Below are 15,561 nucleotides of genomic sequence, written 5' to 3'. Positions count from 1 at the left end.
TTTTTTTTTTTTTTTTTTTTTTTTTTTTTTTTTTCGAAAATTTCCTATCTCAAAATACTCCCCATGTAATAAGGGATCATTTAAAAGTGTCCAAAAATTGAACTTTTTAGTCCGTCCTTCCTTTATTATTACTATAATAATGAAAGGTATAGTGGACGGACTATCGATATATATTTGCAACTCATTTACATCCCTAAAGAGAGCTGGTCAAAGTCCACGGAGATAAGATTACTGTGCCGCTAATACGTTGAGTTCATGTACAAAGAGAGACAGGAGGAGCGCATAGTGAGGTCGTTTCGTCCCAGTTCGTTGTCGTCCGTCGAGACTCAAGTAAGAGATATCCATGAGGAGCGTATAGTAGATCATGGGTATGAAAGACGCTGCACGGCTGAGACATTAGAGAGCGACGATAATGGATCAAAGTTATTATGTGTATATTGTGGCGAAAAACATTATTCTAGTCTCTGCAATAGGTACGCGTCGATGGAAAGTAGGCAGAAACTGATCGAGGACAAAGGTTTGTTACCCCTGCCTACGAGTAGGGCATGTGAAGAGTACCTAACTGACCTCTCTAAAAAAAAAAAAAAAAAAAAAAAAAAATAGCTCGTTGAACGTAACATTATTATAAAGTAATCTGTTAAAACCAAGCAGAATAAAAAGAAGTGGCCTTAAAAGAGAGAATAGTCAAGTGGTCTGAAACAAGAGAATATTCAAGCAGGAAGCATTCTTACCTTTGCCGTCTCCAGTGTTGAGTCTCAATCCTGCCATCTCCGCTTTCTGCTGTAGTCTCGTGTGAACCGTCTCTGCGCCTTCCTTCATCTTAGCGATAATACCTGAGGGGAGACACGAAATAAGAAAATATTGTTTTATTAAAACATAATGTATAGGACCTTTACTTTCATTATTATTATTATTACTTTTTGAATGGGTACTTATAAAATGTAACGAGAAAGTATTGGATTTACTATTCAACAGGTAGTTTTTGAGCTGTAAAAATCACTCGAAGTAAGTGTCCATACAGAGCTCCCAAAAGCCCACATCGAGCCCAGTGTTGAACACGTCTAACATACATAATCACAAGGATTTTGGCGAAAAAAAGGTTCGATATATAAGGAAATTTGGTGATTAGATTGTAAATCCACACTCCTTTAAGTACAAATCGCCATGGTTTTCGCTATGGGCATCCACCGAACATTTTTCCCTCTCCACATATAAAAAGGTTTGTGGAAGGAAAAAAAAGCTTTCTTACCACGTATCCTAATCTAAATCTTAAATTCGTGATTATGATTTAGATCTGGATCTAACACTGTTCTTACCATGTTTATCTTTCTCTTTGAGAATACGCTCGACATCACCGGCTTTATCTTTGACTTTCCCGAAGAAGTCTTCGAAAATTTTAATCCAAGTAAGCAGCGAAACAAATAGAAATGACAGTGTTCGTTTTAAGGATAAAAAAAAATAATAAAATAAAATACAACCCCACAAAAATACAACTCGTAAGTATCAATTTATATAAATAACCTAAGTAAATACAACCCCTTGTCACAAAAGATCTAACCAGGTCGCAGTGACCAAGGGCGTTTATTAAAGCCGATGGCCCTACCTTTACCAATACCACATACAACCCCAAACCAAAAAGAACCGAGTAGTTCCAAAATAAGACGTATTTTTAGTTTCTAGGAATGTCGATGGACCAGAATGTTGAAAATGTAGTATCTATCAACTGTGTCGTCGGCAAGTCATTCAAAGTGTGTGTAACACATTGCATAACTTCTTTAATTCTACGGCATTCATAAAAACTTGGAGCTCATGTGTTTCTCTCTTTCAATGCTTCAAATTTTCGGAGTCTCACATACAGTAAAGGAGAAAAAAGATTCTCGAAGGGGGGTAGCCCCTTCAGCCCCCTCCCCCCCTAAACAAGGTAATGAATTTCCGACCTTTTAAAGATACTTTTCACAGTTTAACCTTAAAATTGGATTTTTATCAAGGAATTTATTTGTTCAAATTTGTTACCCAAATGTCTATGATCTATTACGGACTCTGCATTGAATATTACCTGCAATTTTCTTATGTGCATCCGGCGAGGCAGACTGTGTGAGTGCTGCCACCTTCTGGTATTCGGTGCTGTTGATCAGACCTTGTGCTTCTAGAGTACCAGGCGACATGACGCTGTACTCTTCACTCAGTAGTTGGACTGAAAATACAGAGGTCAAAATACTAAATGGGTCTGTCAAAAACGGGGTGTACCTTAAAATTAAAGAGGTCACCATTAAATGTCCCCCAAAAAGTTAGCACAATCAGCGAAAACTCGATTTTTTTATCTTCATTAGTTTTCAAGATATTTGAATGTATCGTTAATTTTTTGGACACCCTGTATATGACTCGGGATCTTTCGGGTTAGTTCGGAGACCTTGAATAAGCAGCGGAAATGGCCGAGGTTTGTTCTTTACCTATCAGCGCTTCAATAATGAAGCACAATATATGACTCTCGGTATCTTTCGGAATAAAAAGCGGAAATGCACGAGATTTGTTCCTTACCTATCAGCGCTTCAATAATCCCCCCCCCCCCCCGGTACATCAGTGTTTGGATCCTTCACCCTTGCCCCCCTCCCCCCCTCGACAAAATCCTGGATACGGCCCTGCGTGTAATATAACACAGTGGCGTGCTCAGGTCGGAACACTGGTGTATTGTAAACTCAGAAAAACGTAGAAAAATTAAACTATGTAGGTACGGTAACTTAAAAAGTTATTCTTGACACGGGCGAACAGATAAACAGGTGGTCTTTATCAGCAATGGCTTTTATTATCAGTAGCTGTGTACACACACTGGTCTATTTCTTGACACGGGCGAACAGATAAACAGGTGGTCTTTATCAGCAATGGCTTTTATTATCAGTAGCTGTGTACACACACTGGTCTATGTACCTACCTATGTAGCTAACTTTTTTTCCGATTAAGCCTAAACGTAAATACATCGTACCGTTCACCCGGTCACTATCAGTTAAACCAGGGTTGTCCAACCCGCGGCCCGCGAAGACTCTAGATTAAGGAGCGCGGTAGCGCTCCGCCCCGCCAATTCAAGAAAGTTTGACCGCGCTACTAGAGATATTATACGCGACAGGGAAAGTAGCCGTTTTCAGGTAGTTGTAGACAGAAAACTACAAATGATGGAAGAAAACGGATTGCGTGTGTGTGTTGGGGCATGAAAGAAGACCAAGTTGAAAAAAAATGTCATCAAAATCGGTTAAGTTTAGCCGGAGATATTTGACTTTGAAAAACGTCAAATTTTTCATCATTTTCTGCTGTTGCTTCCGCTTCTTCTTTGACGTTGACCGCTCTACAGCCTAAACCACTTGACCGATTTTGATGGTTGATGGCTCATTTTTTTTTCTCGTGAGTGGTAGGTGTGCCTTTTCATATTTTCAAGGCACCCAAAGGGGCCCTTCGGCCTTAAATATTTGATAAAAGAGTGACTTTTGGGGGGAAAATTCCAAATTATATCGCTCGAGTTGATTAATAAGGAAGTTTTGTACTACGTAGAGTCAAAAGTCGGAGTGTCCGAGTGGTAAGGAGTGTGGTCTCTGACAAACTGCTGAGCGGGTGGGATGGGGACAGACGGACAGACGACACCGAAGCGAATACAATACCCCGCCCCTTATACCTCCTTCGGGTTAGTTCGGAATAAGCAGCGGAAATGCCCGAGATTTGTTCCTTACCTATCAGCGCTTCAATATCGAAGCACAATATATGACTCTCGGGAACTTTCGGGTTAGTTCGGAATAAGCAGCGGAAATGCCCGAGATTTGTTCCTTACCTATCAGCGCTTCAATATCGAAGCACAATATATGGCTCTCGGGATCTTTCGGGTTAGTTCGGAATAAGCAGCGGAAACGCACGAGATTTGTTCCTTACCTATCAGCGCTTCAATATCGAAGCACAATATATGGCTCTCGGGATCTTTCGGGTTAGTTCGGAATAAGAAGCGGAAATGCACGAGATTTGTTCCTTACCTATCAGCGCTTCAATATCGAAGCACAATATATGGCTCTCGGGATATTTCGGGTTAGTTCGGAATAAGCAGCGGAAATGCACGAGATTTGTTCCTTACCTATCAGCGCTTTAATACTGAAGCACAATATATGGCTCTCGGGATCTTTCGGGTTAGTTCGGAATAAGAAGCGGAAATGCACGAGATTTGTTCCTTACCTATCAGCGCTTCAATATCGAAGCACAATATATGGCTCTCGGGATCTTTCGGGTTGGTTCGGAGACCTTGAATAAGAAGCGGAAATGCCCGAGATTTGTTCAGTTCGTGACCATCTTGATGAGAATGATGGTGTAGTTGTTGCAGCTGATGAATACCTCGCTGTAACCAAGGAGAGTAGAAACCAAGATATACTAAGGATCTGAGGAATAGATCACGAAAAAGTGCCTTTTTTTAAATTCCTCAAATTACTTTTTAATGGAAATCAAAAACTTTAAAGCTCTTCCACTTAAAACGAGATTTTTTGCAATTAGAAACATCTCGAATAACAAGAAGACTTTCAATAACATTCTAATTCAATGTGAGCACACTTTCATAATAATAAAAAAGTCATAAGAAAAGCTAACTCTTGGCCACCCGTCCAAATTATCACCACGATCAATGTTACTTACCTGGGTGGCATGTCGTATGGCAGATATATTTCTAGAGCGAAGACCACGCAACAAATGGACAGCTGGATTGGCCAATCCCATTCCTTCTCCTCCTCCTACACCAGAAGATGTGTTCTCATCGCATGCATTGAGTACATCTTCTGCATTCATTCCGTGTAATACTCGATCTAGATGACCTAGAAAGAACCATTTAAAAGGAAAAGAATTAACTTTAAATTCCCATGAAACAGATGATATATGTGCTACAGTGGAACCTCTTTTGTGTTACTTCAAGGCACATTCTTTTAAAATTACATAACTAATGGAAAAGTTTGGTTATAAAAATGTGTCCGGCCGGAATTCGAACCCCTAACCCCTAAGGTTCGAAGAGCACTGAAAGGTAGTGCTCTTAATCACTCAGCCACAATGAATCTTTTTCCTCCTATCGAAAAACGAGGATTTTTTTCCTTTTGGGAATCCAGCCCAAATAATGCCCACGAAAGTTTCCCCGAAGGGATCAAGCCCAAACACTGTCCGCGAAGGTTTTCCCCTAGGGAATCGAGCCCAAATAGTGTCCAGGGACCCAACGTAACTTACCGGTCTCCATTTGCCACACATACACCGTGCCGTCCGAGCACCCAATGATCATGAAATCATCCAGGGGGCGCCACTTGATATTGGTAACGGGAAACAGATGGCGTGACGCAAGCACAACGCACTTTCTCTCTGCCAGAGAGAGTAGCGTGACGGAATGATCCGACGCTACCGAGCAGATGCACTTGAGAATACGCGGCTGAAATGAGACAAGGAAATTAAGATGTATAGCAGATGGAAATTAACATACGTAAAACAGATGGAAATTAACATATGTAAAACCATATGGAAATTAACAGATGTATAACAGAGAAAAGAGGGGAGAACCCAATGCAAGCTGCCTGCCACCTTCCTCGATCTCATTCCAACCCTAGATCCTGTTGGCTAGAACCTGTTGGAGATGTTGACTGATCTGCTGTCACTGCTACAATAACAACAGGTGGAAATTAACATATGTATAACATATGGGAATTAACATACATGTAAAACAGATTGGAAATAACAGGCAATCCCCCGTTACAGTGACGTCGATACCTCTATTCCCACAGCAAAAAAAAAAAAAAATCTAGATTTTAGTTTGTGAATAGGTGTGTACTCACACTGCACGTATTAGGCGGTACCAGGAGTTGCGTGATCTCGCCCGCGTGCACACAGAACCGGTGTAGAAGCGTGCCAGCATACAGGTCCCACAGACACACGGCAAAGTCCTCCCCCCCACTGAGCAGATGGGAGCGCTCATAGCGAGGGTGTACGTGGTTCGGGTACAGGAGACAGTTGACTCTGCCCTGGTGACCGACTAGGAGCTGATGGGGCGGCCAGTCTGAAGGTAAATGAGACAAAAAGAATTAGGGCCCATCATGACAATAGCACATTACTTGAACGACTATTCTTTTACAGGGAACTGTAGCAACCGAGGTCTTATCCTTCCGAAATCGAAAAAAAAAAAAAAAAAAACAGGATGATAGGAAGGAAGAATAAGGGAAAACCAGCCGTTCCGAGAACGAACCTTGTATGTTTCGACCCCACGAACCAGTGCTTACAAAACAGGTCTTCCAAGCTAACTAGGCTGGGTACTTTTTTTTTTTTTTTTTTTTTTTTCTGTGTTTTGGACTTCTTGTTTTCAATTCAAGTTCAAACTTGTCGACTATTTTATTTATTCATTTCTTCTTTTTCCTTCTTCTTCGTCTTTTTCTTCTTCTCTTACCATCATATTGCTGATGACTCCCATGTAATAACTGTAACATAACTGTCTGTGTAGCAGGAACTATGATAATGGAACCATCTTCTCTACCCAACACCAGACGAGAATGTTGAGGAAGATAAATACTGGACGTTAATTTGATCGGAGGCTCATCGTGGGAATCCTGAAATTAGACCAAAAAAAATGAAATTTTCTCCAAAGTGGAGTGAAAAGTCCCATTACTCTAGCAGGCTAAACAGGTCTTAAATAAATTATATAAGCCGTGTTATAAAATGAACAAGATAAAATAAAAGGGTGGATTTAACCGGTTATGCGGAAGAGCTAAGTGAGAATCAGGCTATTAAATCCTTTAAAAAATTTAAGACCTTTACTAGAGGCTGACATTTTATTATTAAATAAAAAGGTCTTTTATTAAGGCAAACAAAATAGAAAATACATAGCTCTACCAGATGATAATTCAATCTTTTTCTGTGGTAAGTAATGGTAATAAATAACATTATTTATTTATTTACGGGACTAACCCTTTTTTCAATAATGACAATAGAAAAAATACTGTAAAACTAAACAAACACAAACAAAATTCAAATACAGTAGAAAAAAAGTAAAATGAAATATAAAAAGGAAAGTAAAAAGTAACATAGTATGAGTACATATAGGCTGTAGGGGTAGGGTGTAGATACCTAATTTAATTAAAATTAAAATTGCCGTCATTGGCATTTCTGACCATTCTATTAAGAGGTGGTAAACATTAATAAGATAATGAAAATGCACTCACCAGTTGATCCAAAATCCCCACAGGGGGCGGCTTGACCGCGGCCCAGTTCTCGGCCAAACTCGTCACCTTGAGCGGCTCTTGACTGAGAGGAGCCGGAGACGCCCGAAGTGATGCGAGCCGTTCCGAAGTGACTTCGGGGATTTGCCACACTACGACCCTGCCTTCTGAATCACCACGAAGGAGAAACTTGCCCACGTTGGGCTGAGTGAAAAAACGAAATGCGGGGGGACACGAGAGCGGCTGTGGATAAAATAGAGCGAGAAATATGTGGAAAATAGAACGAAATACATAGAGGGAAATAGAATATAACGAAATACATAGGGGGCATAGAATATAACGAAATACACAGTGGGACATAGAATATAACGAAATATGTAGTAGGACATAGAATATAACGAAATACATAGTGGGACATGGAATATAACGAAATAGTGGAAATTGGATATAACGAAATACATAGTGGGGCATAAAATATAACGAAATATGTAGTAGGAAATAGAATCGAACGAAATATGTAGAAAATAGAACAAAACGAAGTAGTAGGAAATAGAACATAATCGAAGAGAGGAGGACAGGATAGGAGAAAGCCAGCCTTTCTGAGAAAGAACTTTGTCCTGTTTACGAAACCGCTTACAAGGCAGGCGCGCTGCCCTCCAGGCTGGCTACTTTTTGTACTAACTTACCTTGGTAATTTGATTGACGACACAGATACAATACAGATAGGGTGTGTCCAGATCTGAGGATGGTTTGTGAAAATCTAAGTTGTCTGCTACAGAGCTGAAAAATACGATAGCGTCTGGTTAAGATCGGAGCGCAGTGGACTTTGGATTTGGAGATTGATAGTTCGATTTTATCATTTATGGCTTTGTAATAAGTGGGGAAAGTCACTTGGGACAAGTACAACCCATTAGTGCATAGGGTCCTATTTTTAAGACACTCACAAAAAGGCCATAACTCGGTGACATACGGCCAGAACTTGATAAGTACGCTTAACACTTTTTTCTTTCTTTCATGTGAGGGACAGCCCTTGTAAATTCTAGGGTCGGTCGCTTTTTGGCTGGAAGTTTAACCAGCTCTTCAATAGTTCTTATAAGGCTGAATGCACAATGCACCTCAATACCAAGCCTAGACCCAAAATTACCTACCAAAAATATCTGAGTTTCAGTTTCCTTTAACGTTCAAATTTTTAATCTTGACACAAAAGATAGATGCAAGTACAATGTGATATCAAAAGCAAACATAAAAGATGGCGTGCAAGGAAGGAAAAAAAATGGAATGTGTGTTTGTACCTAGCTCTACGGAAGTCCTTGAAGCAGCTAGAGTGGAACATACAACAACAAGTGATGAGACATACATAGATCAAACAGAAACGGATCAAAAAGTTTGAAAAAAACTGAAGCAGTGCAACGTGATTTCTTTACTAAACAAGATAAAACTCTGGGATCGATTCCCGAAAGTTGAGTTTCTTCTTTGGAGTTCTTTAATGTACATAAAAAAATCTTTGTTCCAGTACTTACGCCTATAATTATGTTGTTTTATAGAGATTGACTATTAGGTCATTTCAAAGTTGTGTCCACTAATAGTTGACGGCCATCGACGTCAATCGACGGCTCTGACACACCTTTATAGGTACACCTAATTTTAATATCCTATTCACATCCTTTTATCTAACTAAAGATTTCTCTTTTTTCCCAAGTTTGGATAAAATCTTGTAATTTTGAGCCACTTTTATCGAGCCGATTTTATTGAAATTTATGAGATGACAATAGCACATTCTATGGAAAATTTTGTATCTTTACGTAATAAAAGCATGTACACGTACAGTCACACCTGTCTAATCGGGACCCGTAAATGGGAAATCTGGATACATCGTGACCCCCTTCGTTCGTACTTGTTATTGGAAAACCCTTTTGCAATTCGGAAACCTGGATAAGCGGGAAAAATTGCCGGTTCCCCTTGATTCCCAGTTAGACAAGATTGCGTGTTTTTCACGACGGTGCATCACTAAACATCTATTGAACATGCACTTCTAGGAGTGCACCAGGGGAGGATCATGCTATAATACAGAGTGGACATGGGCTTACTTGGACGGCAACTTGTACAGGTACGCCTTGCCCTCATCAGTCCACACGAGGATTCTATCCAGAGCGAGGAATTCACCTCCCAACCAACGTTCACCGCGGTGTGAAATCACCGTACAGAGTACGGAGAAATCCGATGCATCATAGATCTGAAAATAATAATAAACATGAGCAAACTCCATGACCAAGTTTGCACGCCGGAGGACCCATGTTCGATTCCCGGCGGGGACAAAGTTTTTTCGGTTCTGTCGAGTAGCGACCAGCAGTGGCATTACAAGTCAAAGAAACGAGCTAAATATGAGGATTGAGTAAATGAAAGACTTGTAATACTGTGATACTCATAAAATTGTGAAGAGGCTGTTGCTTCACCGCTTCACCACAAATAATTCATGATTTGATAATAATAATAAACATGACAATAAGGTGTATTTTACTATGCAACCAGCCTAGTTAGTTTGCTTAGGGTAGCGTGTCTGCCTTGTAAGCGCTAGACCGCGGGATCGATTCCCACCCGGGGCGGATTTTATCCTGAACGGATAATGTTCGTTCTTGGAAAGGCTGGCCTTCTCCTACCCTGTCTTCCTTCTCTCTTCGATTTCGGGACGATAAGACCTTAGCATTTACAGTTCCCTCTATCAAACCTCTTGAAAAAAAAGTGTTCTATTTACCTGCCAATACTTGGCACACACAATAAGTACTGTACGCTGTAGAGTGGCACAACAGCTGATAGCCAGAGCATTCAGACATCGTATAGGTTTGCTTTCATGTTCATAGATTGGCTCGGACTGTTTGGTTTCAGTGCCGTTCAGAGTCCAAACTTTCACCTGGAAAACGAACGAGAATGAGACCAAATAAATGACATCTGCACTACTGACGTTGTGTTTAGTGAAATAAGACATAGAAGAGGAACAAGAAATAAAATAAATAATATCTGCACAACTGGTGTGACGTTTAGTGATACAGATGCACAAGACAAGAAATTTAGTTTTGTCTACGTCACGTGGGTAGCTGTTTATAAGAAGTGACCAATGGAAAACAGTAGACGAATTTACAAGACAAGAAATGGTCCAAACCAAGTGATTCCTAGTTAATCTTGATGGGAAATATTGCACCTCTGATCATTATCACTAATCTGATGACTGATGAGAGACATACTACAGGATGACCATTGAGCATTCTATGACACAGACCTCATGAAACTAATGTAGCAATTGTTTCATTGCTACGAAATAAAAAAAAAAACAGCATTTTTTTTTCTTTTCCTTCTCTTTCTTTCTTTCTTTTAATCTACAGATTTTTGCCTACCGTAGCTGTGGTGGTCAGGGCCAGAACAACATCATCCTTCCTCTTGTTTGGACGAAGAACATACAGTGCACTGATCCAGTCTGGATTAACTTTGGACGACAGGGAGAAGATGATTTCCAGACTAAATGGATCCATGATGAGAACCTAGAAATTAAAATATGTAAAATGAATTATAAACAATAGGAGCAAGGCAGATGGAGCACTTTCACTTGACATATCCCTATTGTGTAATGCAACTTACCAGGGCAGTGAGTGCTCTGTATTGTTGGAGTTCTTTAAAAAGTACAACTACACGTTTCAGTTGGTGCACTCTTGTCAATTTCTTTCAGTCTGTTACTTTTCAGTCTGTGATAATGATATTACCTACTTGATAAACCTAATAAAAAAAACCTATTGAACAAAATGAAAAAATAAACATAATAATAAACTTTTCTTTTGTAAACATAATAAATGTATGTTTATCTATCTAACAATGAATGATATGTTGTAACACATAGGTAGTTGAAGCACCTAAAAGGAAGCCAGAAAAAAAAAAAAAAAAAAAAAAAAAAAAAATGGCAGCAGACACGAAAAAAATGGCAGCAGACACAACCTTTTCCAGACTGACAACACTTACCTCAGCATAACATCCATTACAGAACAGTCGTATGTCCTCACAAGAGTTCATCTGGTATGGCTGCATGCTTGTATGAACATACGCCAGTTTCACGCTTTCCCGACACTTGCCATCAACCAAATCCCAGGTGCACATTTCTCCTGACTCGGAAGAGGTGACAATGAAGTTGTTGTCCTGAATGATGCTTGCCTTGGCCATGCACAGAATGGGAGCTGTGTGTCCCACAAGTAGACAGCGGGGAGTCATCTAAAAATGGACAAATGAGAGGTTGTAATTTATAATGTAGGTACCATACTGTACAGTCCTGCATTGTATAAAAAATGCCTTGGCCATGCACAGAATGGGAGCCGTGTGTCCCACGAGTAGACAGTGGGGAATCATCTAAAAATGGACAAATAAGAGGTTGTAAGTTTATAATGTAGGTACCATACTGTACAGTCCTGCATTGTATAAAAAACTTTGTATTTTGCAAAAGGTATGACATAGACATTATTAAATTATCAATAGCAACCTTGTTGTTTGGTTTTGGCATTTGGCAAAAGGTATGACATAGCCATTATTAAATTATCAATAGCAACCTTTTTTTTTGGTTTTGGTTTTTTTTTTTTTTTTTTTTAATGGGCCATACACATTTAACCATCGGCAGGATCTGTTCTTCTCATTTTCAAGCAAAGAGAGCCCTTTGAAAAACTGTTAGCTAGGCTTGTCAATATTAACTACCTACCTTGAAAGTATCTGGCTCCACTTGCCACAGGCATATTTGACCATCATGACATCCTGTGATGAGTGTATGCTGATCCTCAGACAGGTAGATGCAAGAAATGCAGTGTGTTAGAGGTGTTTTACCCCACAACACCACTGGGACCACTAGATTGGTACTGTTTGACATAATCTGAAAAGCAAAGCAACATAAATATAATAGAAAACCAAGATTCTTTTTAGAACTCAAAACATACAAGTTCCTAAAACCTTGAGAACAAAACTCTATGCCTTGACTGGGGAGTTGAACCCACAACCTTCTGATATCAATGCTTATCTACTAACCACTTTATTCCCTATGAATCAAGTGCATTTTAGGTGGTTGTAGGAGTGTTATCTTACCTGGGATTAATAAATTCACAAATCGGGAAGAGATTATTTTGATCAGAACATGCCCATTTCAGTGGGCAGTCTCTTGAGTAACCTCTATATTGATCCTTAACTGAATCCTTTGATTTCAATCACCAAAAAAGGCTAAAAATCAGGACCACTTTTTAATTTTTTACTGATAACTGATAAGTGATAAAAACCAAAAAAGGGTAAAAAACCGGGCCCCTTTTTAATTTTTTTCTTAAAAGTGATAAGGTAAAAAAAAAAAAAAAAAAAAACAATCTTTAGCAAGAAGGTTAGAAGAGAGTGGATAAGACGCGCCGCCATTTTGGATTTTGGATCTTCGGCGCAATTTTTGTAGTTGAGAAGTTAAGTCCATAACATTTCAACCTCCTCGCACAACGAGAAATGAAAATTTTTGAAAGCATTTTCCAAATTTTCATTTTGATTTTCCCTTTTGCCCTTTTCCTTTCTTTCCTATTTAAAAAGTAAAAAGTTAACTCCAGACTTTCTAATCAGTAGTGAAAAAGTTCAATGCCCCATATTCCCCTTGGAGTGATCCGATCTACCAGAATTCCCCTGTGAATAGGTCTTTCAGTGGAACCCATGGGAAGGTAAGTTTTTTTTTTTTTTTTTTTTTTCATGAAAATGATGATTTTGTGTGGTCTGAATTTATGTAGTAGTATGGAAAACACAGTACCTACTCAATATCATTTTGTCAATTAATGTTATCAATCATCCATTTTGTAAGGGTACCGAGGGTCAACCTATGAAAGAGGTAGGTAGGTACCTAACCTAACCCACTAGCACACCTACATGAGACTGTCAAAAGGGGAACCTAGTTTATAGTAGGTAGTTATACAGTATGTCGATCTGCTTTTGGTCTGTTAATCAAGGTTGAATGATCACTACATCACTTCCTTTTTACGGTAATTTGAAAAAATGGGATGAGGAAACCGGAAAGGAAAGCAGTGCTTCCATATAGGACACATCACTGACCTAACCTACGCTAAACCCTACATTGATGAAAAAAGAGAAATTTTGCTTGCTAAAGGAATAACAAAAGTTGATTGCAAACGGCATCCACTCATTTGGTTTTAATATTTGGGATATACGAGTGTGCATCCTGCTTTACACACAACATATTTGAACCTCACAGCAACTATCATTCTTATTAGGTATGCATTCTTAAGTATTTTTCTTCTTTTCTGAAATACAAAGTTTGGAGTTTTTGTTGAACACAAGTTTGGAGTTTTTGTTGAACACAAGTTTGGAGTTTTTGTTGAACACATGCCAGATTTTATGTGAAAGGTGTTCAGTGTGTAAGTATTTTGTGTTGTTTTTGACACTATTGTGACATACGCCCTCAAACCGATGAAAAAATTGAGCAACACAGTGCCTGAGTGCAGAACATCTTCTCTTGATTACCTACTGCCTCACACTGGTTTTCAAACCACTCATCACATGAAGACATTTGATTGCAATCATGTTATCACAAAGGATTTCAAGCATAACCCCAATCTTCGAATGTGTGCAAAACATTGACTTGTGCATTTCAGTCCATGCACCATTAAAGTGGTTCCATAGCCAGCCTAGTTAGATTGGATTGTAGCACACCTACATTGTAAATATTCAACCTCAATGGTGCAGTGGTTTCCACGTTGGATTTTGGATGTGGAGCTTGGTGGTTCGAGTCCCAGTCCAGTCATTACATTTATCTAGGTATTCTAGGTGTAATAATTGGGGAACAATATTTGTGACAACCATTTAAGTATGCTTAACACTTGGAAATTCCTTTCGTCTTTCTTCACAAGGCTGTGGATTTGATACCTGTTATTTCTTGCAGATTTCTTGTGGAATATTATTTTGTGCTGTCGTGTGTCATTAAAAATAACTTCTTCTTCTTCTTCTTCTTCTTCTTCTTCTTCTTCTTCTTCTTCTTCTTCTTCTTCTTCTTCTTCTTCTTCGCTTTCGGAACGAGAAGACCTCGGCAGTTACAGTTCCCTCTATCAAACCATTTAAAAAACCATTGGTCAGTCCAACAGAGTCCAACTATCTTCATACATATGTACCTTGTCTGTTGTCTGCTTTGATCATTCCGAATTGGATTCATCCTTGCTGATTCGATACGCACAGTTTTCTTTGTGTGTGTTCCTACGCATTTTTCTTGATTTGGAATTAAATAGAAAAAATAGATAAATAAAATTTAAAAAAAGATAATGTCCAAAATATCCAGGTTCGCCTGTATGACTGTTCTGACCCTGGCTTGACATTCACATCGAGTGAAAGTGGACTTCTCAGTCCTTGATAGAGAGAGATGGGAACAGTGGACTTGATAGAGAGAGAGAGAGATGTGAGCAACTTTCTGTCCAGGATGGACTGTTTGTGTGGGCAGAGGCGAAGAAGATAATAGAAAGGAGACAAAAAAAAACTAGTATAGCTCGCTATACTGTAGTAATAGAATCAAGAACCAGCCTAGTTAGCTTAGTTGGTAGTGCGTCTGCCTTGTAAGCGCTAGGCCGCGGGTTCGATTCCCGCCCGGGGCGGATTTTATCCTGATGGGATAATGTTTGTTCTCGGAACGGCTGGCTTTCTCCTATCCTGTCTTCCTTCTCTCTTCGATTTCGGGACGATAAGACCATAGCAGTTACAGTTCCCTCTGTCAAACCTCTTTGAAGGGAGAAAAACCTCAACAGATATTAAAGGCTAAAATGCGGTTTGAATTCGTCGCTTGTTGGATACTTTATGAGCTGGGTATGCTTTCCGCTTCACTATGTTACAGTAAAAAAAAAAAGATCTTGATCTCATTCTACATACATACAGGTATATCTCTAAATCAGTGGTTCTCAAACTGTGCTCCGGGGAGCACTGGTGCTCCGCGAAGAGCTTCCAGGTACTCCGCATAGTTTCATTTTTCTTACCGCATTAAAAAAAGAAAAAAAAAAATCGCACGAATATGTTTAGTCAAATGGGAAGTATTGGAACAAGCCGTACCGACCGTAGACCGTACGCTAATGAACATTTCCGAATTATTTTTTAAAAATTCCTAAAAGGTAGGGGGGGGGGAGTGCTCCGTACAGTTTACAGCAGTTGCTCCGCGGACAAAAAAAGTTTAAGAACCACTGCTCTAAATCCATGAGCTTTCTCTAACGCTAGACAACACTGGCTTTAACCTTGTAAGTACATAGGAGTACTTATACCATGTACACTATACCCTATACTATAGGGCCTATAGTAGGTACTAACTTTACAAGTATAGCCTAGC

At 39.4% G+C, this 15,561-nt stretch overlaps 1 protein-coding gene across 1 annotated transcript; it reads right to left on the bottom strand.

Moving 5' to 3' along the window:
- Positions 1-731: 731 nt before the first annotated feature.
- On the bottom strand, positions 732-12,489 carry LOC103518742 (WD repeat-containing protein 7; the record flags this gene model as incomplete). The annotated part of the gene is given in 15 exon segments (XM_026830468.1): positions 732-833; positions 2,057-2,194; positions 4,207-4,366; positions 4,657-4,832; positions 5,233-5,428; positions 5,829-6,049; positions 6,434-6,593; positions 7,206-7,445; positions 7,889-7,982; positions 9,290-9,435; positions 9,955-10,110; positions 10,592-10,735; positions 11,208-11,453; positions 11,932-12,099; positions 12,309-12,489. Coding segments are annotated over 14 exon segments (2,344 nt in total), but the record flags the coding sequence as incomplete, so codon positions are not given.
- Positions 12,490-15,561: the final 3,072 nt, after the last annotated feature.

The sequence above is a fragment of the Diaphorina citri genome, unplaced genomic scaffold (genome assembly GCF_000475195.1).
Source record: "Diaphorina citri unplaced genomic scaffold, Diaci psyllid genome assembly version 1.1 scaffold2340, whole genome shotgun sequence".
Classification (NCBI taxonomy): Eukaryota; Metazoa; Arthropoda; class Insecta; order Hemiptera; family Psyllidae; genus Diaphorina; species Diaphorina citri.
This window is presented reverse-complemented; position numbering and strand designations above follow the sequence as displayed.